We start from the raw sequence: 22,817 nt of genomic DNA on the forward strand, positions 1-22,817 counted from the left end.
TCTTCACCTCCAATTTTCCATGAAGCTGTTCACTAAAATATATATCTGTTCCAAAGAAATGTCTCAGTGCCAAGGTTGAGAATAGATGACATTTCAGCATGTTTGTTCTCAACTGATGAAATATATGTGTGCAGTTTTCTGTTTCTTGCTCGTTTGGCTTTTGTAGCTAAATTAGAGCCAGGTGCACAGCTCAAGCCTTGCTTGAACTTTGATGGTTTGCTGATCTCTTTACTATAAGTGTGCACAAGTAAGATGGTATAAACGGCTTGCCTTTTTCTTAAAACCCCAAAGGTCATTACAGTTTTAATATGCTCAGGTGGTGCTTCAAAGAACTCTTTGTTATTTTACACAGCTAATTCTAAGTAGATCTACATGATATTTCCAGTACCAGAACCTCAATTAAGCCCTTTATTCTTGTAAAACCTTATTTGTTAAAGTTTGACTGTACCACATTGCTAAACCTGTGTTTTAGAACTTTTTTTTTTTTTGCCTAGAGTAAATGTGTCTAAAAATAAACTGGCGTTAACTTTTTCAGTATCATTTAATATGCATAACAAACCGACTAATCTGAAAAAAGCAGAGTTATGTTTTGAAGGAGATTCAATTTCCAAAAGAACAAAACAAAGTTTAAGCTTTGACAACAAGCTGGGGAACAAAAGAAACCTAAGTCATTGAGGAAAAGTACCTAATCATCATGTCAGCTTGACATACTCGATTGTAGGATGGAACTTTCTTTTTGATAATCTGTTTTGAAAGCCATGAAATAGTCGATAGCAAATGTTAATCTCTCAAGATGTGTGAACCCTCTGAAAAAAACAAGCACCGTGGACCCGGTTTGCATGGTGTTGACCTGAATAAGGGGATAATGTGCTTAAGCAGCTTATTCATTCTTCAGTGCCCTTTGGAAAGGGAGCTGCTCCACAATGGTTTGCCACTCGGGGCTCAGACGTGACCACTGTTCTTTTCACTTGCTGAATGTTTCATTCTTTTGTCTCCGCCCCGGGTTTCTTCATACGTTGTTCCAAACAGGACTATAAAGGAACTTTTTGGGGCTATTTCTTGTCGAACTGTAACGTTTGTGAAGCAGAATGCACTGAGCTGTAAAGGAATTTTGAACTCTGGGTGTATAAGTGGCCAAGCTTTTCATCGGAGATGTGTCTCTGAATAATTGTCTCTGCTTGCAAGACTTCCCAGGCTGGAATTTTAAACATACCCCAGAAACACTGTATTAATTGTTTTAAATATTCCACATTAAATTTCGGCATCAAAGATATGTGAATAAATTCAAGTAGCACTCATAAATGGAGCTGTTTCAGAGTTCTGAGTTTTAGCATTGGCTATAGATTTAAATGCTCACAGACGTGAATGATGCAAAAGTAGCTAAAGGACTATAAGAGCCTATATTTCAAGGCAGACCCATGGCTTGTTTAGCACTTTTTAAACAGCATAACTGCGAACGTCTATTTCTCTTGAATTTTCACAAAATCACTGCCCAACTTAAGCTGTCTTCTTGAAGGAGTCAGCATGACTCAGTCTGGCCACAAAGTGTTTAGGAAATATTCTTCGGAATTTAAAAAATAAAGGGACCAAAGATTTTTTTTTTTTTCATTTAGAGCATTTTTTACAAAATGAGAAAACGGACCATGTTTAATAAAAAGCTTGTGGAAGTATGTTAAAAGAGCAAATTAATTTAGGAAGAAGAGTTACAGGAGCTGGAAAGGGGTTAAGTTACTTATGCTGAATTGGACCGTGGAGCATGGGGTATACTTGCACAGGACTTGGAGTAGCAGAAGCCTACTGGCATGGAAAGCTGCAGCAATGGGATTTTAGAAATGAGATTGCAGTTTCTGAGTCTTACCATGATGCTCCTGAAAGAGGCTCCTGCCGCTCAGCAGTTCTGCTTTCCAACCATGTGTGCTTAGTCTGGTGGGAAGCTGGAGACAACTCCCAAGGGGTTTCCAAACTTGTCTTAAGATTTCACATTGCTAAGCAGTTCATTTGCCATTCCTGTGAATTTATCTCCCAGAGAAATAAAATTATGCTTGATTTGTCAGATTTTCTTGAGTTCATTTTCCTGACCTCATTTTCCTGAGGTCACTAGGCAAACTCAAAATGGAAATGAAAAAATAATTCCGGAAATAGTTCTTGACTACAAAATTAGACATGATAATATAAAAAAAAGAAGAGCATACAAAAGAGAAATTAATGTGGAAGGTCCCTAACATCAAGCTCTTGCCAGTTTTTCCTGCAGTATCTGGAATAGGTACATAATTATGATTTTGATTTGCTGCTACAATACCTAGAATAATGTAAATACACAGGTAAAATTATTTCAGCCAAATAATATGCTACTTAAACATGAACGCTATGTAGAATTGGGGAAGGGAACAAATAAAATGCTTACAATATAATGACTTCACTTTTATTTACAAAGTAATTTTAATTTTGAGCTTTATTTGTTCTCCAATTCAAGCAGTTTAAGTGACAACTTCTGAAAGTCTATAAGTAATGTATTAGAAACAGTTTGTTTTCAAGTGGTGATGAATTTAGCAACAATTTTAGAAAAATCAGCTGAATTTTTATATTGATTCTTTAAACATACTAATCTGATATCTATAATTCTTATGGAAGTAGAGAGAAAAGTGAGAGAGAGACAAACACTTCTATATGTAGGTCTGCATCAGGATACTCCCAGGGAAAGCAGACTACCACCAAAGGTTTTAAGTTTCCTACTGATCCAAATCAGTGTCCAACTGAGGCTTGTGACCCAAAGGATTTTTCAGTTCTACAACATAGAAAAGCTGTGAAGGGAATTTAGGCACTTTTCTAAAATACAGAAATCAGATTTCTGATTCCCAGCCTGAAGCAGGCTGAGCAAGCTTTCCCGCCTTGCTACTTCGTGTTGTATATTGAAGACTCTCCTGGAAAGAGAGGTGGTCTGTATTTTTTTTTTATTATGTTTTCCTAATTGAAGCTGATGTACAAGTTTCTGCAGCCCTGTTGGTTTTGCAAATTGGTTTTGGATGAAAAATGTTTAGTCAAGCTCCTGACCTATTCTGCAAGCTGTTTGGGCATGTGTGGGAGGATTGCACGCTAGATACAGTGGAGAAATAAGCTTATTCATTTTCAGAGGCTCATGAAAAATAATAGCAGTGTCTTTATATGAGGGTTCCTGGGAGAGCTGGTGAAAGTGTTGAGACTGGGGAATTGCTGTAGCTGGAGTGAATTGCCAAAAGTGATTGCAAAAACACTTTGAACACATTTAGTAATTCATAAGTTATAATTTGGAAATATATCAGATCAAAACAAGACCTTCTAGTAGCTTGGAAGGAAAAGGTCAAAGGCTTGGTTATGTTTTGGCATACTGAATTTTAGAAAGCAGCACATTTTCTGAATATCAGCTCATCAACACAGTTGAAATTATGAGAGATTTGTGAAACATAATGATAAAAGTAAAGAAAATGGCTTTTTTAGAATGTCAGAGCACTGTCAGGATGTAAAGGAAAAAGAGAAAAGTACTAACTAAAGCTCTAAAAGATACTTTTGAAACCTGACTTCCCAGAATAAACTTGTCCTTTTTCACTTGGAAACAATACACTTCCTTTATGACTAGGTGTCCCTTTTCCTTGATACAAAAGGGTGTTTCTTTAATCTCTTTGTTGCATTTCTTCAGTCTTTATATAGAGGTGGATAAATGGATATGTACTTCATATGCTTGGGTTAATCCTCAAACACTTTATTGTTGTCCCCTTTTTATTAACTTAGAGTGTACTAGTGTAACTTGCTCATATAATAGTTCAAACTTTTTTTTTTAACAGGCATTGCTGAAAGATCCTTTGTATATTGGGCTGAGACACAAAAGAATCAGAGGTCAAGCCTACGATGATCTTCTTGATGAATTTATGGAAGCTGTGTCTTCAAGGTATGTGATATATCTGTGCTATTCATTGGTGAATTCCACTGTGAACTTCATCCTGGGAGAAATAAAGGTCAGTCGCTTATGAAAGGAAGACAGAGTTGTTAGGTTCCTGATCATTTTTATTTTGAGCATAGTATTGTATAAGTTTATAACTGCTTGAACTACTCGCCTTTAATATTGCAGTTTTATGAGTTCACTGCATGAGTGGTAAAATTCATCTGGAGATGAGTAAACTCATTTTTTTTTATTTGGATGGTTAAGTATTTGCCTAATGATTTTCTATGCCTAGTGCTATGCCTACGTGATTTTCTCTGTCTCTGTGATTTCATGTGTGAGATGTCAGCAGCCTGAAAGAAGCTATCATACTTGGCAACCCCTGCCTCTGCCCCCACCAAAACGCAACAGGACTAAGCTTTCAATGTTTTCGTTTTAAATGTCATGGTATGGACCTATACCAAGTCAGCTCTTTTTCTTGCTGCTTTTTTTTTCCTGTACAGAAAGTACTTAAATTTATTAGAACATGATGCATAAAATAGTTCTTCTGACATGTCAAATAACACTTTTGCTCATGTTTTCCTTATTTGTTAAAATATTTCAAGTTCTAGCTCTGCATTCAATGTGTATACCTAAAATAACCCAAGTGTCAGGACCCTTAGCAGAATGTTTTTTCTGCATCTGCATCCTAAAGCTGAGGCTGAGTAGTGAGACCTGGAAATGCTTTCCAGCTCCTCAGTCTTGTCTTGTGCCTCATCTGTGTTTTGACTCCATGTTGGGACCTTACCTGGACATGCACATGATTCCTGTGCAAAAGAAACTTGGGCAAGCAGGTAGTGTTGATTTCCATGCCTGAAGCACATATTCCTTCATGTGTTACTGTACTCTTCCCATCACCCCAAGTTGCCTGCCACTCCCTTGTTCATAATCTTGCTATGGAAGTTGCTGGTTTGGCTCTACCTTTTAATGTGTTTCCTTCTCTTCTGAGTATTCCCTTTCAGACAAAAGTAATGCATTTTCACCTTCCTAATAGAAGATTCAGAGCATTAGAAATTGCTCTGTGGACCACGTTTTGAGAATCCCTAACTTAATGCATTCCCTAACTCACCCTTTCTTTAAAATCAACCACAGTTCTTCATACTGAAGGAAATAATCAGAGTCAAGCTGAAGATTATCTCAATAATGTTTGAAGGTCTGCTTGACATGCTCTTTTTACTTAAACATCTTTAAAACTATAATTTTGAGCAATTTTGAGCAATTTGTGTTTGCCTGACCTTCTGAAAGATCACTTCATTCTCAGCTAAATCTGTCGTGGTCTACAATGGTGTAATTTATTTCATGCTTGAAGTGGAGTACTTACAAATTATAATTCAAACTTTGCATGGTTTACTTGTGAATTCTTTTCTCTGTAGTGTGACACCTATATTGATTATGATACTCATAATCAATATAGTGATTGGTGGGGTGGTGAAGGGAAAAGTGGTGTTGTTAAAGTAAAAATCAAGTCCATTTGCTCAATAATTTCATATGTTCCTAAATTCAAATTTGTGTTTAGCATGCTGCTGGCAAACTCAGCACTTGCAGCTGATTCTAGTGTGGTGGGTCTGAATGTTAAAGATGCAGGTCATGGTATGCTTTACTCTGTATTACTTTCCCTTGCCAGCCATTGTGGTGAGCTAGGTAACTGTATACTTTGATTAAATGCTAGTTATCTTTTCCTTGTGAAAGTTTCTCTTATGTTTTTCCTCTTTTCACTTTTCTTAGCTTTCTGATGGCAGTTTCACAGATGGAGTATGCTTTGCTAATGTTAGATGCATATTTGGTCTGTTACATTTTAGGTTAGTTGTATTTATTGTTAGTTATTGCCATGGTACTCCAGAGGAGGCTTTCTTATTTTGCATTGCCTAATCAATTCTGAGAATGGGAGAAGTTCTGGGGAAATCTTTTGTTGTGTTTTCAGTACCATGGAGCATTCATCTCCAAGACATACATAACCATGAACATCTTAGGCTGTCATGTATTTTTAATAAGCCAAATTTAAAGACAGGCTTTTAAGGTGATGACAAATAATTTCAAGTTGGAAAACTATATTAAATACCTATTTTAGATCTTTTTCAGCCTCCTAATTCTCCAGAGAAGCCAAATGCTAATAGAAGTGAGAGCCAGGTTTTAGCAGCACTGCCTGGGAACAGTAGGCAACTGTACAGGGCAGTGCAATTTGTACAGGCTTTTCATTGGCTTCCCGGGAATCTTCCTAGATGTGCACATTATCTTAATTCATTGTTACATTTTGAAAATCTAGATTTTTATAAGATGATGCAGCATCATTTATAGTGTGTCATGTTGAAACATCACCTTTATACAGTAAATGTTGTGATGCATAGTAAAGAAAATGCTTTATAAAAAACCATGTCATATGAAGGTATAGTTTCATCAACTGCAATAGTTTCCTATTCTCAGCCTCCACTGCTATTCACCCCCCAAAATTTCTTCTTATGAAACAAAATTATTTATGAAAGAGTCAGGATTTAAAAAATACCCCACAACTTAAACCATCCATTACCAAAAGATTTTGGTACAGTATCCAGTGTGCTATCATGGCAGAATGGAACTAATACAATGTGATTTTTCCCAGATGTGGGAAGACAGAAGCATATGGAAAGTATCTGGATTTCTGTTGACATAATTGCAGTGAACAGCTTTTATTTATTTACATATGTATACATTTATCTGTTTATTTATTTATTACCAGTGCCAGCAGCTGCCCTCTCTGAGGGCAGGTGCTATAATTTATCTGGACATTACCAGGTGTTTCTTGCTTTTGTGTTGGTGCAATAATTTGGGGCAACAGGAATATTCTAAATGGAAGGAATGTTTTATAACATGAAAAAAAATGGACAGTTATCTTCCTCACCGAAGAACATATATCAAACTGGAATTCCAAAACGTTTGTTAAGTTTCTGCCCTATGGAGAAATGGCTCATAAACATTTTATGCAGAGAAGTAAATTTTTCCAAATGACAAGTTGTTCTTAAATATCTATGTTTACAGAGGAAATTCTGAGAAGAGGGACTGCTAAACAAGACTTGGGGTTGATCCACCAAGGCTTCCTGTGTAACCAGAGAAAATAAATCTATCTTTTTATTCCAATTCCTATTTCTTCCCTACTTGCCTGCAATGATGCAAAGAGAAATGCATCAATGGCCAAGAAATATTTATGTACAACAGTGAAGGGATGGAAATGCTTGAGGGGAAAATATGTAGCGTGGAGATGGAACAAGAAATGAAGGGAGAGGAAAAAAGCATCTTTTTAATAGGACTCGAATTTCCTTGTCTGATGCAAAAAGTGGATTTAAAGGGTCTGGAAATTTTTTCCTTAATTTGAAGGACACTTCATTTTCACAAATCTGCTAAAGATAACTCCACCTTGAACCCCTCCAAAACATGCCAGAGTAGGAAAGAACAGCATCCTACCAGCTTGCTTTCTGCTACAGACCATCCCCAATGGAAGGCACTGTACACTGGGAAGGGACAATACTGATTTGTACTTCTGGTCTGTGAACAAATAGGAAACCTGTATAAAATTGAAAGAATATGGTGTAATTCCCATAGGTTATTCACTTGCCCACCTACCATAATCCCAAAGAGTTGGGCGGAATTATAATTCTGTTATAAACTAAACCCCATGGATTTGTGATGTGTAAAAGCAACCCTAGATCACTGAAATTATCTTTCTGTGTGTGTGTGATGGTGATTTTTCAGTTTCACTTCAAAATGCAAATAATAGTGGTGGAGCCTGGAAAAGTAATATCACATGTCATTTATGTTCTCTTCTGCAATCATATTTTAATTAAATCCTTCCCCACTCTTTTTATATGCTGTGCTTTTCTCAAGTTTGTGAGCTATAAACCAAGCTGCTGACAATTGTAATTCAGTATGTTCTGTCCTAAATTACCATGATGTAGTCATTATTCCTCATTTGCCTGATTACATTATTCACAGATGGTAGCAGGGTTTCATTTCACATCATGTGTTACTTTAAAACAGTGTTTTATGGTAAGTATGGTTTATCTAACTTTGAGAACAACTGTAGAAGCAATATACCCACAAAATAAAAATACACAAATATTTTAATAGATGTCTTCATTCAGTAGATTATATTAGAATATAATTCAATTTGTGAATAAATTAATTCAAACAGCCCTTACTTTTGGCAAGAGAATATACTGGCAAGAAGTCAACATAAAAGGTTCTTATAGCTGTGCATCATTAAGGAAATGGTTGGACTGCACAATGGTTCTGACAGTATGTTCAAGCACAGATTGTGAGTACAAGAACATCGGTGCCTCTATCCTCTCTTGCACTGTGGTGGTGCAAGACCAAGACATATCATACCTACGTGTTCCCATATTGTTCAAGTTAAAGCTGGTGTCAGAAAGCGTGCAGATAGAAATACTGCTGCAACAACTCCCTCCTATGGCAGACTTGGTGAGGATCTTTCTGTTTAGAGATTTTGTCCCTCAGTGGGACTTAGGCCCTTTGAGGCAGTTTCTCAAGTCTATGACTACCTGCTCTTTCCATTGTTCAGTGAACATTACCTTCCCAGTGAAGATCACTGTGGGCCAGAATAGGAGAAAGGTAGGTCCTTAGGCAGAAGCCCATACACTACCTTGACTAGTTACAATTGTTCTTTGAACCTAGCCTCAGTTCCTTCTTGTGGTTATATCTGAGAGTCATTTGCAGTACACTGATGGGTTTGTGTTCTTCCTAAAACTGCTTAGTCCTAGGCCTCAAGTTTCCTTGCTCACCTGGACTCCCAGGTGAACTTTGCTTTTATACTGACAGGGTAGAACCATTCAGGAGGTTGTTTGCCTATTAAAAAAAGGCCCTCAAACTCAAAAATATTGTGGTTTTAAAACAGGGAATTTTGCTTTGTATAGTGGAGAGTCTTGTGGAAGAGGAAAGCCCAAACAGTTTGATAAGCAGGGTTTATTTTTTATTCTAGTTCAAGCAGCTGTGATGGTTTGCCTGAGGAAAATCTTCAAATGTTGTGATTAACCATGATGATTTGTAACTATTATCACTTGCAACATTTAAATTCTCAACGGCTGATGCCACCTCTAGGAATTTTGAACCCTTTACCAAGATGTAGTGCTTAGTGGGGTGCCCTGCTTGGAATTGTCCTTGACTGCATACGTAGGGGATAAAAAAAGAGAAGTAACTTAGCTGTAGTATGTTTTGTGAGATGAGATGTTTGTGTGCATGTTTGCTGTTCCTTCGGTTACCAAATCCAAGGGACTCTGAGATGGAGGTAAGAAGACTAGGTAGAAGGCATCTACTTCTGTATATGCCATTGGGTAAGGGGCAGCAGGTTAATTAATTCACTCCCAGTATGAATATCCTTATAAACAATACATCACAGAAGAAAGAACATAGGTAAACAATCTTTCTTTTTGTTATTTGGTGCCTTGTACCCCTCTTCTTCCCTTTCTTGCTGATTCATTTGGTGGTTAAACTACATCTGACTGCTGGAAATGTTAGGAATACATGCTTTGCAAACTTTTCAGACGCAGTAAGTGGCATAAGGAAAAGTGGATCTGTCAGTGAAGCAAAATCATAGCAGGATAGACAGACCCTAATCACATCAAGTTTATTTGTAGAAAGGAGTCCTATTATTGTTTGTAATGTGAGACCTTAGAGAAATTCTTAGCAAAGATCAGCAGAGAAGCTTTGAAGACGTAAAACCAAATTCATCCCTTAAAGAAAACAAAAAGTAATTAAATCCTCAAACACAGTACTGAGGGAGAAGGCTATTGTTTTGTTTTTGTGGGACAAGATAAAGAGAGTGGGGGAATATTTTTAGTATGCTTCTTGTACCAAAACTTAGAGCTCAGAATTGGATGTATCCATGTTCTAATAATGCTCAGCTATGTCCCAGACTTGCTGCAGTCATTCAAAACCCAACAAGCGAAGAACATGCTGTTCTCAGGCTTTTCTTCTCCAAACTATTTTAAGAAGGGATTTTTCAAATGGAAAAGGCCTGGGTAATTTCAGTTACTTTTCTTCCTCTTTTATAGCTCCAGCAAATGGTGAGCAGGATTCTCAGCAGAAGTTAGCTGGTGCAACTGTATTGTAAATGGAGTGAATGTTGATTTATTTGAATAATTTGTGCAAGTGTAGTATTTTAACAAGGTTTATATTGTTGTTACAAAAGTATAGTAGTTTTCCAGGCCATCAGAAGCAGCAGTTTCTTAATTTATTTTTTTCCTTTGGAAACTCTAGTAAAGTAAAATATCAAATTTTTGGCTGCAGTTCACATCAGAATGCAGTAAGATGCCTGTCTCTCTTATCCCAGCTCTGTCTCTCTCCCATTGCAAGTCAAGAATTACTTCTACCTAGATTCCACCCCTCAGGAAAACTTTAATTCACTGTCGATCGGGCTAAGGGGATTGGGTATCTCAGTGCTTCATCCCTCCCTGGTCCTTTACGCCTATAAGACAGCGACACTGCTGTGCTTGACTCAGAGTATCCCACCTGAACTGCACCTGCTCCCACCTGAGATTCCTGATCCATGGCTGCAGATCAGGTACCTGTGGGTTCCTCAGCTATACCTCACAGGCTGGGGCTGCAGGATGCCAACAGCACCAGGATGTTGGTAGCCTGAGATTTGCTGGTAAAATAAAGCCCTGCTGTGGGAGCGCAGAAGGCAGCAGATACTGCTGAGACCAGACTCAATGGTATCCTCCTGGACTGACCTAGATGTCCTACCCTGCCCAAACCAGTCCTGCCCTGCATGAGAGAGCCTGGACCAAGTGAGGGCCATGGTCATCTCCCACTCAGGAAAGACTTAGATCTCTCCTTTCCCTGTACCCTCTGAGGCATATGTGCCAGTTACAGGAAGTTTTTAACATATGGCTTGTTGACCAATGACAGAAATCAAACAGCTTGTAGTCTGAATTTCCTGATCTCCAGCTTGAGTACAACTTTTAGAGTTAAATTTGCTTGTTACTGTCACAGAGTAAGTATCACAGGGGTAAGAAGGAAACTTGAATGTTGCAATCCCGCCCAGGCTTCTGAGACTGAAGATATTTTTCTCCATTGTGCTTCATGATAGAAAAGTGTTTCAGGCAATGCAGTTTCTGTAATGCAAAACACTTATGTCAGGGTCTAGGTCAGTTTTCCTTTTAAAGGAAACAGCATTTATCAGATAAAATGTAGACTATAGAACACAAAATGTTTAAGAGGATATAGGGGATACGGTGAAGTCATTGCTGCAGAATCAGGGACTGGTGGGGCCACTGCATTTTACTTAAGCACAACTGATCCACTGCTCAGGAGGGCGCATGACTTGACCAGATCCAGAATGTGTAAATGCCTCTCCACAAGTTTGGTGGGACCTAAAAACCACCACCACCCAAGTGCCACTTGTTGTCTGGAGCAATGCAATTCTGTAGTATATCATAAGAATAATTCCCTTGGTTTATGTCTGCTATGGATTGCAAACATTGTTGGTGCCCAGTTGTCTACAAATAATAAGCCATTACTAAATATCACTGACCCAATATATTAATCATTTGGATATTACTAACTTCTTTTGCCACTGGCTGATTTAGCAGTAAACCAGAATTATTATTTTCAGTTATTAACACGTCACTTTGTTAAATTACTTGACTGAACTAAGCTAAAATGTAATAATTCATACACCTGATAGACAATATGGGTCAAGTACATAAGTGTAGTAGAGGGAAGTTATTAGAGGTGAATGGCAGATTAAATGCTTTAAGGAATTGCATCTTTAGAGTCTCTGTTCGTTTGGCCCTAATTCAGAACAGAAATGCTGGAAAACCATAAATCAACAGGCATAATTTTGAAAATATATTTTTTATATAATCTGTGCTATTACCTACTTTCTATTTCTTTGTTTAGAATTTACACAGAGAATAGAAATATACCTTGTTCTTAGTTATTTTAAAATGATCCCTTGTCACTTGCACCTGGCAAAGTAACAGGCCGACGCAGGCTCTGCCAGACTCACTCTCACTTATTTTGTTCCCAATAGAGAGTCCATGATACCTTCTCAGTTCCTTTGCTGATTTACTGAGTAAACCTGCTTCTGTGCTGATGAAATAAATATAGTCATGACCTGCTGTTGTCAGTAGTGGTGGACAGCATCAGTGAGTGCACCTAAAAGATTCAGATGGTACAAAAGGGGGAGGAAAATTATTGTAACACAGTAAATGTTTTGATATCAATATGTTATCCACTATTTTTTAAACATTTTGACATGGGTTAGGGAGCTGTAACTGGAGACATGGACCTTTTTTACTAACATCTTGCATCCCAGCTATACGGAGCTGGGGCAGGGGGCAATGTCCTTGAGCATCAAGATGTCCCTGAGAAACTTCATCCCATGGTAGTGTCTGCATCAGGAGATGATACTGAGGGAAACTTATTCTGTCTCCATGACATGGGCAGCCCCCAAGTCAGCACAGGCCTTTCCCTCACCCATTTCTGTCCTGAGGCTCACAAAAACAGATGATAGTATCAACATCTCATGTTTTTCATATGGTATGCTTTTAGATTTCGGATGCTACTGTGGTGTTTTCGTGTATCACTTTTTTCTGATTACATATCCTATATGCTCAAATATTTATTTCAATCTAAGATGCATTTGTTACCTTATCCTCATGGCTCACTGTTTGGTCTGTCAGATACTTGCAAATTGCTATATAACTGTATTTTTATACTGGTTTTCACCATAGTTGTACGCTTTTTAAACAAAATATAGCATGAGAGAATAGATACATTGCCATGGATCTTCAGTGGATATCCTAGAACTGAAGTAAATTATTTTAGATCTCTTCATACCTGAGCATCAAGTTTCTTCTAAGCATTGTCATCACTGTATTAAAAATCGATAGTGACATTAGACAAACAACTACACTCCCAGATTAGACAAACCATAGTATTCCCAGAATTTAATTATCGCTGCTCCTTTTGATTGTTGTAAGACAGAGTACCTGCTAGGATCAAAGGCTCACAAACAAGTTTTTGTACAGTCTTCCCAGGAAATTGCAATGGAAACTTCAGTGGCTTCCCTGTCCATCATAGAATCTGCAGTAGTAATCTGTATGTCCTTACACAGCAATATAGCCTACTGAAGTGTGGGCATACGGCACTTCTGAAAATCAGGATACTTCTTTTTTTGGTGCTTAACTGTGGATTTAAATGCTGACTTGTAAAATGCAAGTATTTAAGAGTATCCTGAGATTATGGCCACGTATCAGAAAGCGTGTCAGAACTCAGTTCTGGAGCTGTACACATTATCAGTATCAGTAAGTATGATCTGTCTAAAAATAATATAGAATACCTTAAATGAAGTATCTTTTATGTCAAAACCATCCTACTTACAGACTTTTTTTGTGTCTTTTCAGTGTAATAAACATACCTGGTGTCTATTATTGCATTCTCCATCAGTGTGGCCTCTTTATAGTCCTTAAAGCTGTTGCAGAGTAAAGTTTTTCCCCTTTTATACATGGGAACTAGAGCATTATATGACAAAATTGGATTTATATGTTCTCTTGGGCACAATCCTGTTGCCTAAACATAAGGGTACAGTGTTATACCCTATCTGGCCTTCAGCTGCTGGTACAGGTACCTTACTTGTCCTACATGTCCTCAATCATATCTGCCAGCTCTGTGTGGTGCTGTGGATACCCTGGAGTGTTTTGGATGGCACTATGTTCCTGTGTTTGAAGATCTATATCAAGCCCCAATGTCTGTGTCTTTGGGGCTTGAAGACTTTCAAACACTTGCTCTGAGTGACCTTCCTAGTGTTGCACAGGAAGACTATAGCAGATAGAGACCTCTAAATATCCTGTGGGGTAGCCTTCCACCTATACAGCTATTCCTGACCAACTTCTCATATGGATGTAGTTTCGTTAAAATTAGAGGTTGCATGCAAATTTTGCGTTTGACTTGTTTTGGATGCTTAGAAGTGCCTCTCTCTTTCTAATCCTGCAGTCTCTCTATACCAGTTTCATGCCAATAAGGCATATTGAGAGCTTGCTTAATTGAAGGGAGCTAAAGACTGCTACTTCAAATTGCAAGATTGTGCAATTTATTTATTTTACTGATTCATTGGTTTTTTATTTAATCTAGAGGTAAGGATACAGTATTTGGTATCTGCAGAATTTTTGACACTTTTTGGAAATTCCAGATATACATCTTATTTCTGCATTAGCAATCACTAGTGTTTATACACCACTGTAAAAAATATTAGCCTGGAAATGGCTGAAAAATGCAATATGACACTTCAGACCCGCTACCATATGTAAGTGCAGTTAACTGACACTTCATTGATGCCCACAGTGGTGCCGGTACTAACAGTGTCTGAATAAATCATGTAATCTGCTTTGCTAATGTGTTTGTTTAATTACAAAATTACAGAAGTTCTTTGTGATTTTATAGTTGAGTTTATTTGAATAACTGGATTTCTGGAGTTCCAAGGGATGCTGATTGTGTCCCCAGAAGCAGATAACAGTTATCTGGTAGGTCATCTTTCTATAGCTAGGGGTGTATGTGAGAGAAAAAAGGAACACGTTTTGAAAAATAGATGGGAGTTTCAGTGATTCAAAGATCCTTTTCTCCTAATCCCTTACTCCTTTATATCTTGCTAATAATCAGGAGGAAGAATTCCTACTGCTCTCCCTGCATTGGCTCTTGCAGAAGGAAATTCTTTACTGTTTTATCTCCTGCACAGTGTTACTTTGATATTTCTCCTCCTAAAAATGGGATTTAGCTTAGTACAAAACCAGACAGTTATCTGTTTCAAACATTATACTTTGGAAACAGCGAGAGAAGTATCACTTAATTGGCTAACTTTATTTCAGAATTTGGTGGATTTTACCGTCAAAGTTAATCATTCATCTACTTGCTGGTGTGTAGGAAGCCTAAATGGCTACTGGAAAGAGATTGCTGGCAGGGCTTGCTGAAAATGAACTACGCAGATTTTAATAAAAATGGAGTTAAATACTGCTAGAGAAAGGTAAGCCTGCTTTGTAGAATCATAGAATATATTATTTCTGCGAATAGTTAAATGATACTATAAAATTCATCTTATTATGCTTGCTTTGTAATTAATTCATATCGCTAAATGTAAATTTATTCTTTTTTTTTTGTTTCCATTTTTTTAAAGACCTTAATGGAACAGATATTTGGAATCATTGCTCTTGCTCAGGATAGAGCCCTGATCTAGAAAACATGCAAAGGGGTTATTTTTCCTTTTACAAAACATGTGAATAGAGGCAAGCTTATTTGTGTATGTTAGATAAACTGAAATGTTGTAATAATAGTTATTAATGAAGAGTCTGCAAATCTGAAAGCATATTCAAAGAAATGCAGCCAAAAAATAGTACTCTCTTAATAAGCCATGAGGTGCCACATATAACTAAACTTACCTTGTACTAATTTTAGGTTTTGTACAAGCTTTGAAAATGTTCAACCAGCTTATTTTTTGCCTAGATGTCATCTGGGTTTGTGGTTCTATACTTAAGGCTAGAAAACACTTGTGGTGCAAGTCTCTGAAATACTACAATTCTCACAGTAATCTCGTATCTCACATGCTTTAATGAACTATGAGAATCCTCAAATTTAGCAATAATATTTAAGTCCACTTGCTTTAGTCCTGCACCATTAAAATGAATGGACTTCTTTTTTTTTAACCTTCTCTCAGTAGATGCAGAATAGAAAGCCTGCCTTCTTAGAAGTTTTGCATTTGTTGACCCTGGAGTCATCTGAAAACCTATGGAGTCCACTTCTGTGGCCAGGCATAATGGTCCAGACATTTAGAGATCTTTTTACAGTATCGAGTTTTATTAAAAATGGTTTGATTAATCTTTTCTTCTGAAAAATTGATGATGATCTGAGCATGTGTTTAACTTCTGGAATACTACATTTCTTCAGCTGTGGGACTGCCATGATTCTACTGAATTTATACTGGAAAAAAAGCTAGTTAAATAATTGATCCTTCACATTTATACCAGCTGATTTAAGAATGCCATAACAGTTACAAAGAAGTGCTCGATTAAATTTGTTAATGATTCTAAATTTGTAGAAAAAGATTTTTCAGCTTAAGCCAGACTACACAGTATTAGGATTTGTTTTCTTTTCTTTGCCAGAAAAGTATAGAAGCTGTAAATTATATATGGAAAATATTTTTAAAGAACAGTATTTTCAGGTTAAGAGAACGGAGTGCCTGAGTGCAGCTGGTTTGGTATATTTTCTAAATCAGATTTCAAAATGGGAACCAGCTGCTCATCTGTTGCACTTAGCTAAAATGCCAGCATATGCTGGTTGTTGCATGATGGCCATTTTTGAAATAATATACATGAGGAATACTGAATATGATCTTGATGTCAGAATCAGTTGCAAAGTATCCCCACCTAGCAGGAGCACCACTTTCAAATGCTGTGGGCTCCTATCCTAAAAACATTTGAGTGACTTGTTTGCCAAAAATCGAAAATAAAACCAATGAGGGGATCGTGGCTTATAGCATCCTCTGTGCATTTTCAATAAGCTTTCTACCTGAATTAATCAAGTTACAGCTGTGCTGTTTGATTGCATTAGCAGACACGACCGTCTGAGCAGGCAGCTTCTGTGTGTTGGTCTCTGAATGCAAGAACTGGCACCACTTTTCTTTCGTCCCAGATGCCTTGTCGTTTGAGCTCTGTAGGCAGGTATACTTTGATGCTGGTCTTTGGCACAGGAAGGAAAACTGACATGGAGGTGGGAAGAGGCGTGCTACATGCCTTTGCTGATGTTATTGTTAATTCGCTGGAAGTGTGGGATACATCTTTTTTAAATAAGAGGTGCCTTTTCAGCAGAGGTGCTGACAAACAAATTAAGAGATCTAGATTGGACTGTTAGTAGAAGTCAAACACAGGGCTGCAGTGAACAGTGCATTCTTAAGGCCTTTGATTTAGACTTGGGGCCAAGTTTGGTCTGAATGAAATTTTTGTGTTTAATAAGTATCACAGGGTTTTTGTAGGGCTAAATATCATTTAATATTTTTTCCTTAATATTAAACACAAAATTTAATAAATTGGGAAATTTTAAAAGGTAGGTTTGATCAACATCAAAACATGCTGTAGCATTTCTTGTTTTATTTTAAAAAATATATTAAATATTATGGGGACACACTAAATTTTGTACATGAAGACTAGCAACATTACAGCATATATAAAAGAGGTTTGCTCAGAATCATTTTGAGTTTGCCCAGGTCTTGAGAAAACCCGATTTTTGGTGTTTATGTAGACTTCCAAGGGACTACTTCCCCACCCCCCCCCCCCCCCCCCCGCCCAGGAAAGAAATTGCCATACTTTATCCTGAAATTATACTCAACAATATTCCTGTTACAGTGATTTCATAAAGAAAATCTTGTCATACTTTTCTTGGAGTCAATCCCCATATGCCCTCATTGAACTCAAAAGTGCCTTCTGGAAATATTCAGCATTGGTGGAAAACCTCTTCTTCCACAGGATGTGTTGTAGCATCGTTTTGCTTAGGAGTTTGTAATTGCAGCTATTGATACAAAAGCATGTTATAGAGAAAAGTTGAGAGTAGAAGACAAGGAAATGGCTGTGTTTCCTAGGCCTCAAGGGTCTACACAACATGTTTTAGAATTAGGTGCTAAAACAGGTTTTTCTACTCTCTGTTTTGGGGGCAGGAGGTCAGATGGTTGAGAAGGAGTTAATATGCACTTAAGCAGTTGAAAAGGTTACTGGGGCTATAGTGTTTTCTCAGTTGAGACTTCTTGGCAGCAGGTTTAGCTTAAGGAGCAGAGGCAATGTCAAATGACGACTTTACAGAACATGGGACAAAACAGATTCTTGACAAAGAACATAGTCTGTGCTCCAAAGGAAACCACTAAACTAGTTTCAGCTTCAGTAAGTGCTGCCACACTGTACTATAGAACAGTTTTTGAATGTTATCTCATTTTTGTCACCTTGCCTTCTTTCTTTGTTAGAAATCCTGCTGTGATTGGAAAAAAAAAGGGAAAATCCACCTCAGTTACTTTTTTGGCTGATAAACATAGTGATATTGCTCCTGGGGCTTGGGGTTTTAAATAATGTGCTGTGCCTTAGTATTGGTGTCATTGAAACCATTGTTTGCATATAAGCGTTTTAATGGGGTTTCAGGTATATAATTTAACAGCACTGATATAAACTAAGAAAGGCACTAAATATATAACAAAAATTTGAAGAGACTTAAACAAATGCCCAGTTCTATAAGATAAAACTTAAAAATGAAAAATAAAGAATAATTAAACTGCACAGGCTTTAGGTGTTTTCCACTGCATGTTTTCTCTGGGGTTACAGAAGTGACTTTGGAGCTGTTGAATCATTCTAAGAGAAACAGCTAAGGCTATCTTGTGCTTATTCCCAAAGAAAAAAGTGGTTTTTTTAGAGAAGGCATTAAATTCCACTCCCGTGTCCAACTTTAGAAGTCAAATATGGACGTATAGGTGCTTTTAACATAGGCCCAGAGAAGCTGACTTGCCGATGTTTGTACATGAAGACTAGCAACATTACAGCATATATAAATGAGGTTTGCTAGAATCAAATTTACAAACATTGGTAAATATTTCCTTTGGATAAGAATGGCTGGAATGAAAAGCAATTCCATTTTCATTGTAATTATGTTAACAAAAAAAGAAAATAGTCTTCGTTTTAGGCAGTTTTTTGTAGTTATGAATGTAAAAGGGACTGACTTTTGGGAGAAGTAGGAGGCAAAAAACAAGTGTTAGCATGTTACCCACTTGTCAGTTATAAAGCAAGACAGTGCTATGAATTAATTTTGAAGTTTTGAGCAGTGCTGATGCTACAAAAATAGACCTGGCTTAGATTGTTTTTATCATTGTGAAATGTCATTCAGTTTATAGCAGTCATAAACTTAACTACCACCTGTGCTAGGGACACTCATCATTTACAGCACCTGATGCTTGGATGCTGATTGTGCCTGTGGTTGAACACTTTGTTTAAATATCACATTTACAGGAACCTGTGTTCCTTCACTTAGAATAAGCTTAATGTTTGTGTTTCTTTATTCCCATTTAGCTATTAGGTAATTAAGTCCAGCATTGTGCTGCTCAGAGGTGTCACTTTGAGTCTCTAATGCAGGCATGACTGTTTTATCCTCAAAAGGAGGATGTGATAGTACCAGAGGAGATGGTCCTTGTCTGGGCAAAATTTGATGTTTCCTTTTTCTATGCTTTGTTCTTCTTGTGATGTGTGAGAAGACCACTGGTGGGTTACACTTTTTGTGCTATGAAATGGTAGCTGAGATCCCTGACTGTAGCGACCATTATGAGTGAACAAACTACACCACCACTAAATGACTGCAGCTTCTATCACAGCAATGCTGGGGATTAAGAATAGTGATGGCATCCAAAAAAAAAAAAAAATTGCCAGATTTTGTGGATTTAAGCATTCCTGATCCAGCAGCTGATGGCAGAATGACAAATTGCATATTTTTTCCCCTAATATGGTATAGACCTTAGTTAGGTTTTGAACGTCATGGCACAATTATTTGTGGTCAGCTTGAATTTTTCCTTCCGGGGGAGGTGGTAGAAGCTGTTAAAGACAATAACCTTGTCTGGTGTGATGTGGCTTGGATGTTCTTTACTTAACATGACAGCATCCCTACCTCACTGGTAAATGAGAAAATGAATCCTCATGCTGTCTGCAGCAGATCATCTACTGCAGCTGGTTAGCACAAAATATTGTGCAGCTTTGCAGTCCGAGCAGTGCCTGAGCTTTAAGTCAGTGTGGAAATCATACTTAAGGGTTCTGAAATGCTTGCTTGCATGTAATAACAGTCTGCAACTTTTCACTGACTCACTCATTCCACATTTTTTGTCTGTTTATATTTCTGTTTTTGCTTGCCTCCTATAGCTGCCTCCTACCAGTGATATCTCATCCTGTTGCCTTTTCTTCCTGACTGACTTTGTACATTCCAACTCTGCTTCCTCCTTTATTGCCTGCTTCTCTCTGGAGAGGTTTGTTCAATCCTAATCCTACCTGTGTTTTTACCCATTTTTGTTCTTACCTGTAATTATCTCTAATCCTTCTATGTCACAGCTGTTCCCTCCTTCATATCCTTCTGGGCTGTTGATTCGTGATTCTGAGTCTGAGGTTTTCTAAAAGTATTGTTTTTGTTATTTAATTACTTCATTACAGGATCTTCTAACTTCTGCTGTCTCTGTCATGCTCTTGCTGGCTGTGGTTTGTCCCACAACCTTGATTCCTTGGCTGGCTCTGTTATAGCACAGCACAGGTCCCACCCTGTCCCCAATTAAAATAATAAAGGAATGTCATAATGTAATTAAATTGTGTTCATTCTTTCTCAAACTAATTTGCTTGTATATTCAGTCCCAGGAAGGACACAGAATGGTTTCTTTTCTTTGGATCTGTAGCCCTTGAAGGCAGAGATTCTGTCTTCTGCCACCATCCAACATGGTGGGGCATCAGTTCTTTTTGTCAGCCTTGAGTATAAATACTTAAATAGTTTTTATAACTGTTTTTATAGATCACTGAAGCATCTCAAATTTTGCTTCTTAAGCTTTGTCCCAAACAGGATGTAAATGAAGTATTTAGTAACCTTGCTAAGTACTAAGGACTCAGCAAGATACTATCTTTATAGTCTTATTTTAGAGTGATTAATACATTGTATGTAAGAAAGAGGAGACAGAGTTTCTTTCCACAAACATCTGTTTATGATTTAAACTCTGCAAAATATCAAAAAAAAGATTGTGTGGTGAATACCGACTTAGGACTTTTGCCACATATCCTACTGTCCCAAGGACTGCTCCTACACTACTATTAATTTTGCTGGTAAAATTCCAGATTTGACATACTTAGTTTTAAAATATTTGTAGTCACATACCCTACTACTAAACAAAAATAAAAAGTGAAAACCTGGGGAGCATTTATATAGTTAATATATAGTATTACTTGGACATTGATGCTGCAACATAAAATTATGGTTAAAAGCGTATGGTCATTATCAGTGAGTTGTGCTGTAAATTGATGTGAATGTATTTAAGAAAGTGAGGTTTGCTTCACATGCCTTTTTTCCTCTTTTTGTATGTGTAGCTGCTCCTTCCCAGTGACAGATCTCACCTGTTTTCCATGTCACAACCATCTGGTCTTAATGTCTAGGATGCAGCCCTTCTTTTTCAGAGCTTGCTAGGTCTCTCCCAGTTAGGTCTGCTCTGGTCAAGTAATGACTTGCAAACCTAACGTGTTTAAAAGGATCCAGCTAAACATTGAATTTTCTGCAGCCTTACTTCTGCACTAACATGCTTCTTTTTCCTAGCTGTCCCTCGGACCAAAGAGAAAAACAGAATGTCAGTGTTTAAGAGGCTTTTGGGCAATGCGCTTAATAATATGCCTTTTCTTTTGGTCAGCCCTGAGGTGGTCAGTTGGACTAGATGATCACTGTAGGTCCTTTCTATCTGGAACTTTTCTACTTTCTGTGAGTTTTGGCTTTGAGAGAAGTACGTATTTTTCACTTTGTATGCTGCAGTATGGTGGGGAGTTGGCCTCAGTGTTAATGTAAACATGAATTCTCTAGTTTGTTTGTAGTGTTGCAGTCTGAAAAATTGTTGTTTTTTCAGACATCAGCTGTTGTCCAGATAGTCCTGGTTAGGGTATAGCCTGTACTTCTAGGAGAATAAGTTGTCTTTCTCTCGTCACAAAGATAAGGCTGTCCCCTACAGCGACACTGGATCGATGCTCAAATTTGTATCTAGCAAACACTGCAAGAATATCTGGAAAAATATGAGATTCCAGCATCTAAAAACCATTTTGATCCATTAAGAAGTTCTTCAAAGTACTTTGAAACTACGAAAAGGGCAGTAGAGATTTTCTTGGACTAGAGGTGAAAGGTGAGAGCTAATGAGGGCATTTTTGTAGGATAGAGTGAAAGCCAGAGTGTCACTATTCCTCACAGAGAGGAGATTCCGTTGGAGCTCAGGTCATGGCATTATTGCTCACGACTTCAGAAGTCTTCTGGAATTTTCGCTGGAGACTTGAGCCAAGTTTTGAAAAATTTTAGCTGCTGAGTGCTACACTTAAGAGCCCAACTCTGGGCATGTTCGACTAGTGCATGCTAGCTTTTGTGATGCTTCTAGCCTCTGTTGATGCTTGAAGGATAAGAAACAACATCTGGAAGTTGACAAATGGACATCCAGAGCTGTTATTTGTAGGTTTTCTCTGTGTGGGGACTGTTAGTCTTTATGCTACGCAGTAGCTCATAAGCTGAGTTCTCTTCACTGTGTGTAAATGTTGTGACTACTTTCACAGCATTATCCATGTTCCCAACAAGGAACTTCATGGAGGAATCCCTAGAGACAGTCTCTTCTCACTCTTCTGAGTTGTTATCCCATAAATGATATAATATTGATGAATTTGCAAAATCTTAATGTGCTGCTTTTTTTTTTTTTTTTAATACCTCAAACAAAGGGAAAGAAAACTAAAATATTTTGGACACATCTATACTTTAAATATTTGGAGATGGGTGGGGACTTGATTATTTAGCTGAATTTTGTCAAGATTTGAAGCACTAACTGTCTACATTGAATGCCAGGAAATGTAGACATTTTAAAAGATACATGTGTGTATATATGTATAAATTTCTAAAACAATAATTCCAGAAGTATAAAATTGGCTGTAGTCCTAGTTTTTCGGTTAAAAATAATAGTACTGGAGATACTGAGTGGAATCTCATGGCATTAAAACTGTTTTACCAGATCATTGCTAGATGCTTTTCTTATTTAGTAGACTTTAAACATTTCCAAGAGCTCATTATTCCCATCTCTAGGGAAGAGACTTTGCAGACAACT

General features: G+C 37.5%; 1 protein-coding gene across 1 annotated transcript in view; it reads left to right on the plus strand.

The window, feature by feature from the left end:
* Positions 1 to 22,817, plus strand: part of ME1 (malic enzyme 1) — a 185,590-nt gene that overhangs the window by 102,711 nt on the left and 60,062 nt on the right. The window contains exon 6 of the mRNA XM_074819678.1: positions 3,819 to 3,922. Within this exon, the coding sequence (XP_074675779.1) occupies positions 3,819 to 3,922 (104 nt within the window). The remainder of the gene's footprint in view (positions 1 to 3,818; positions 3,923 to 22,817) is intronic.

This window comes from Strix aluco, chromosome 3 (assembly GCF_031877795.1).
Source record: "Strix aluco isolate bStrAlu1 chromosome 3, bStrAlu1.hap1, whole genome shotgun sequence".
Classification (NCBI taxonomy): domain Eukaryota; kingdom Metazoa; phylum Chordata; class Aves; order Strigiformes; family Strigidae; genus Strix; species Strix aluco.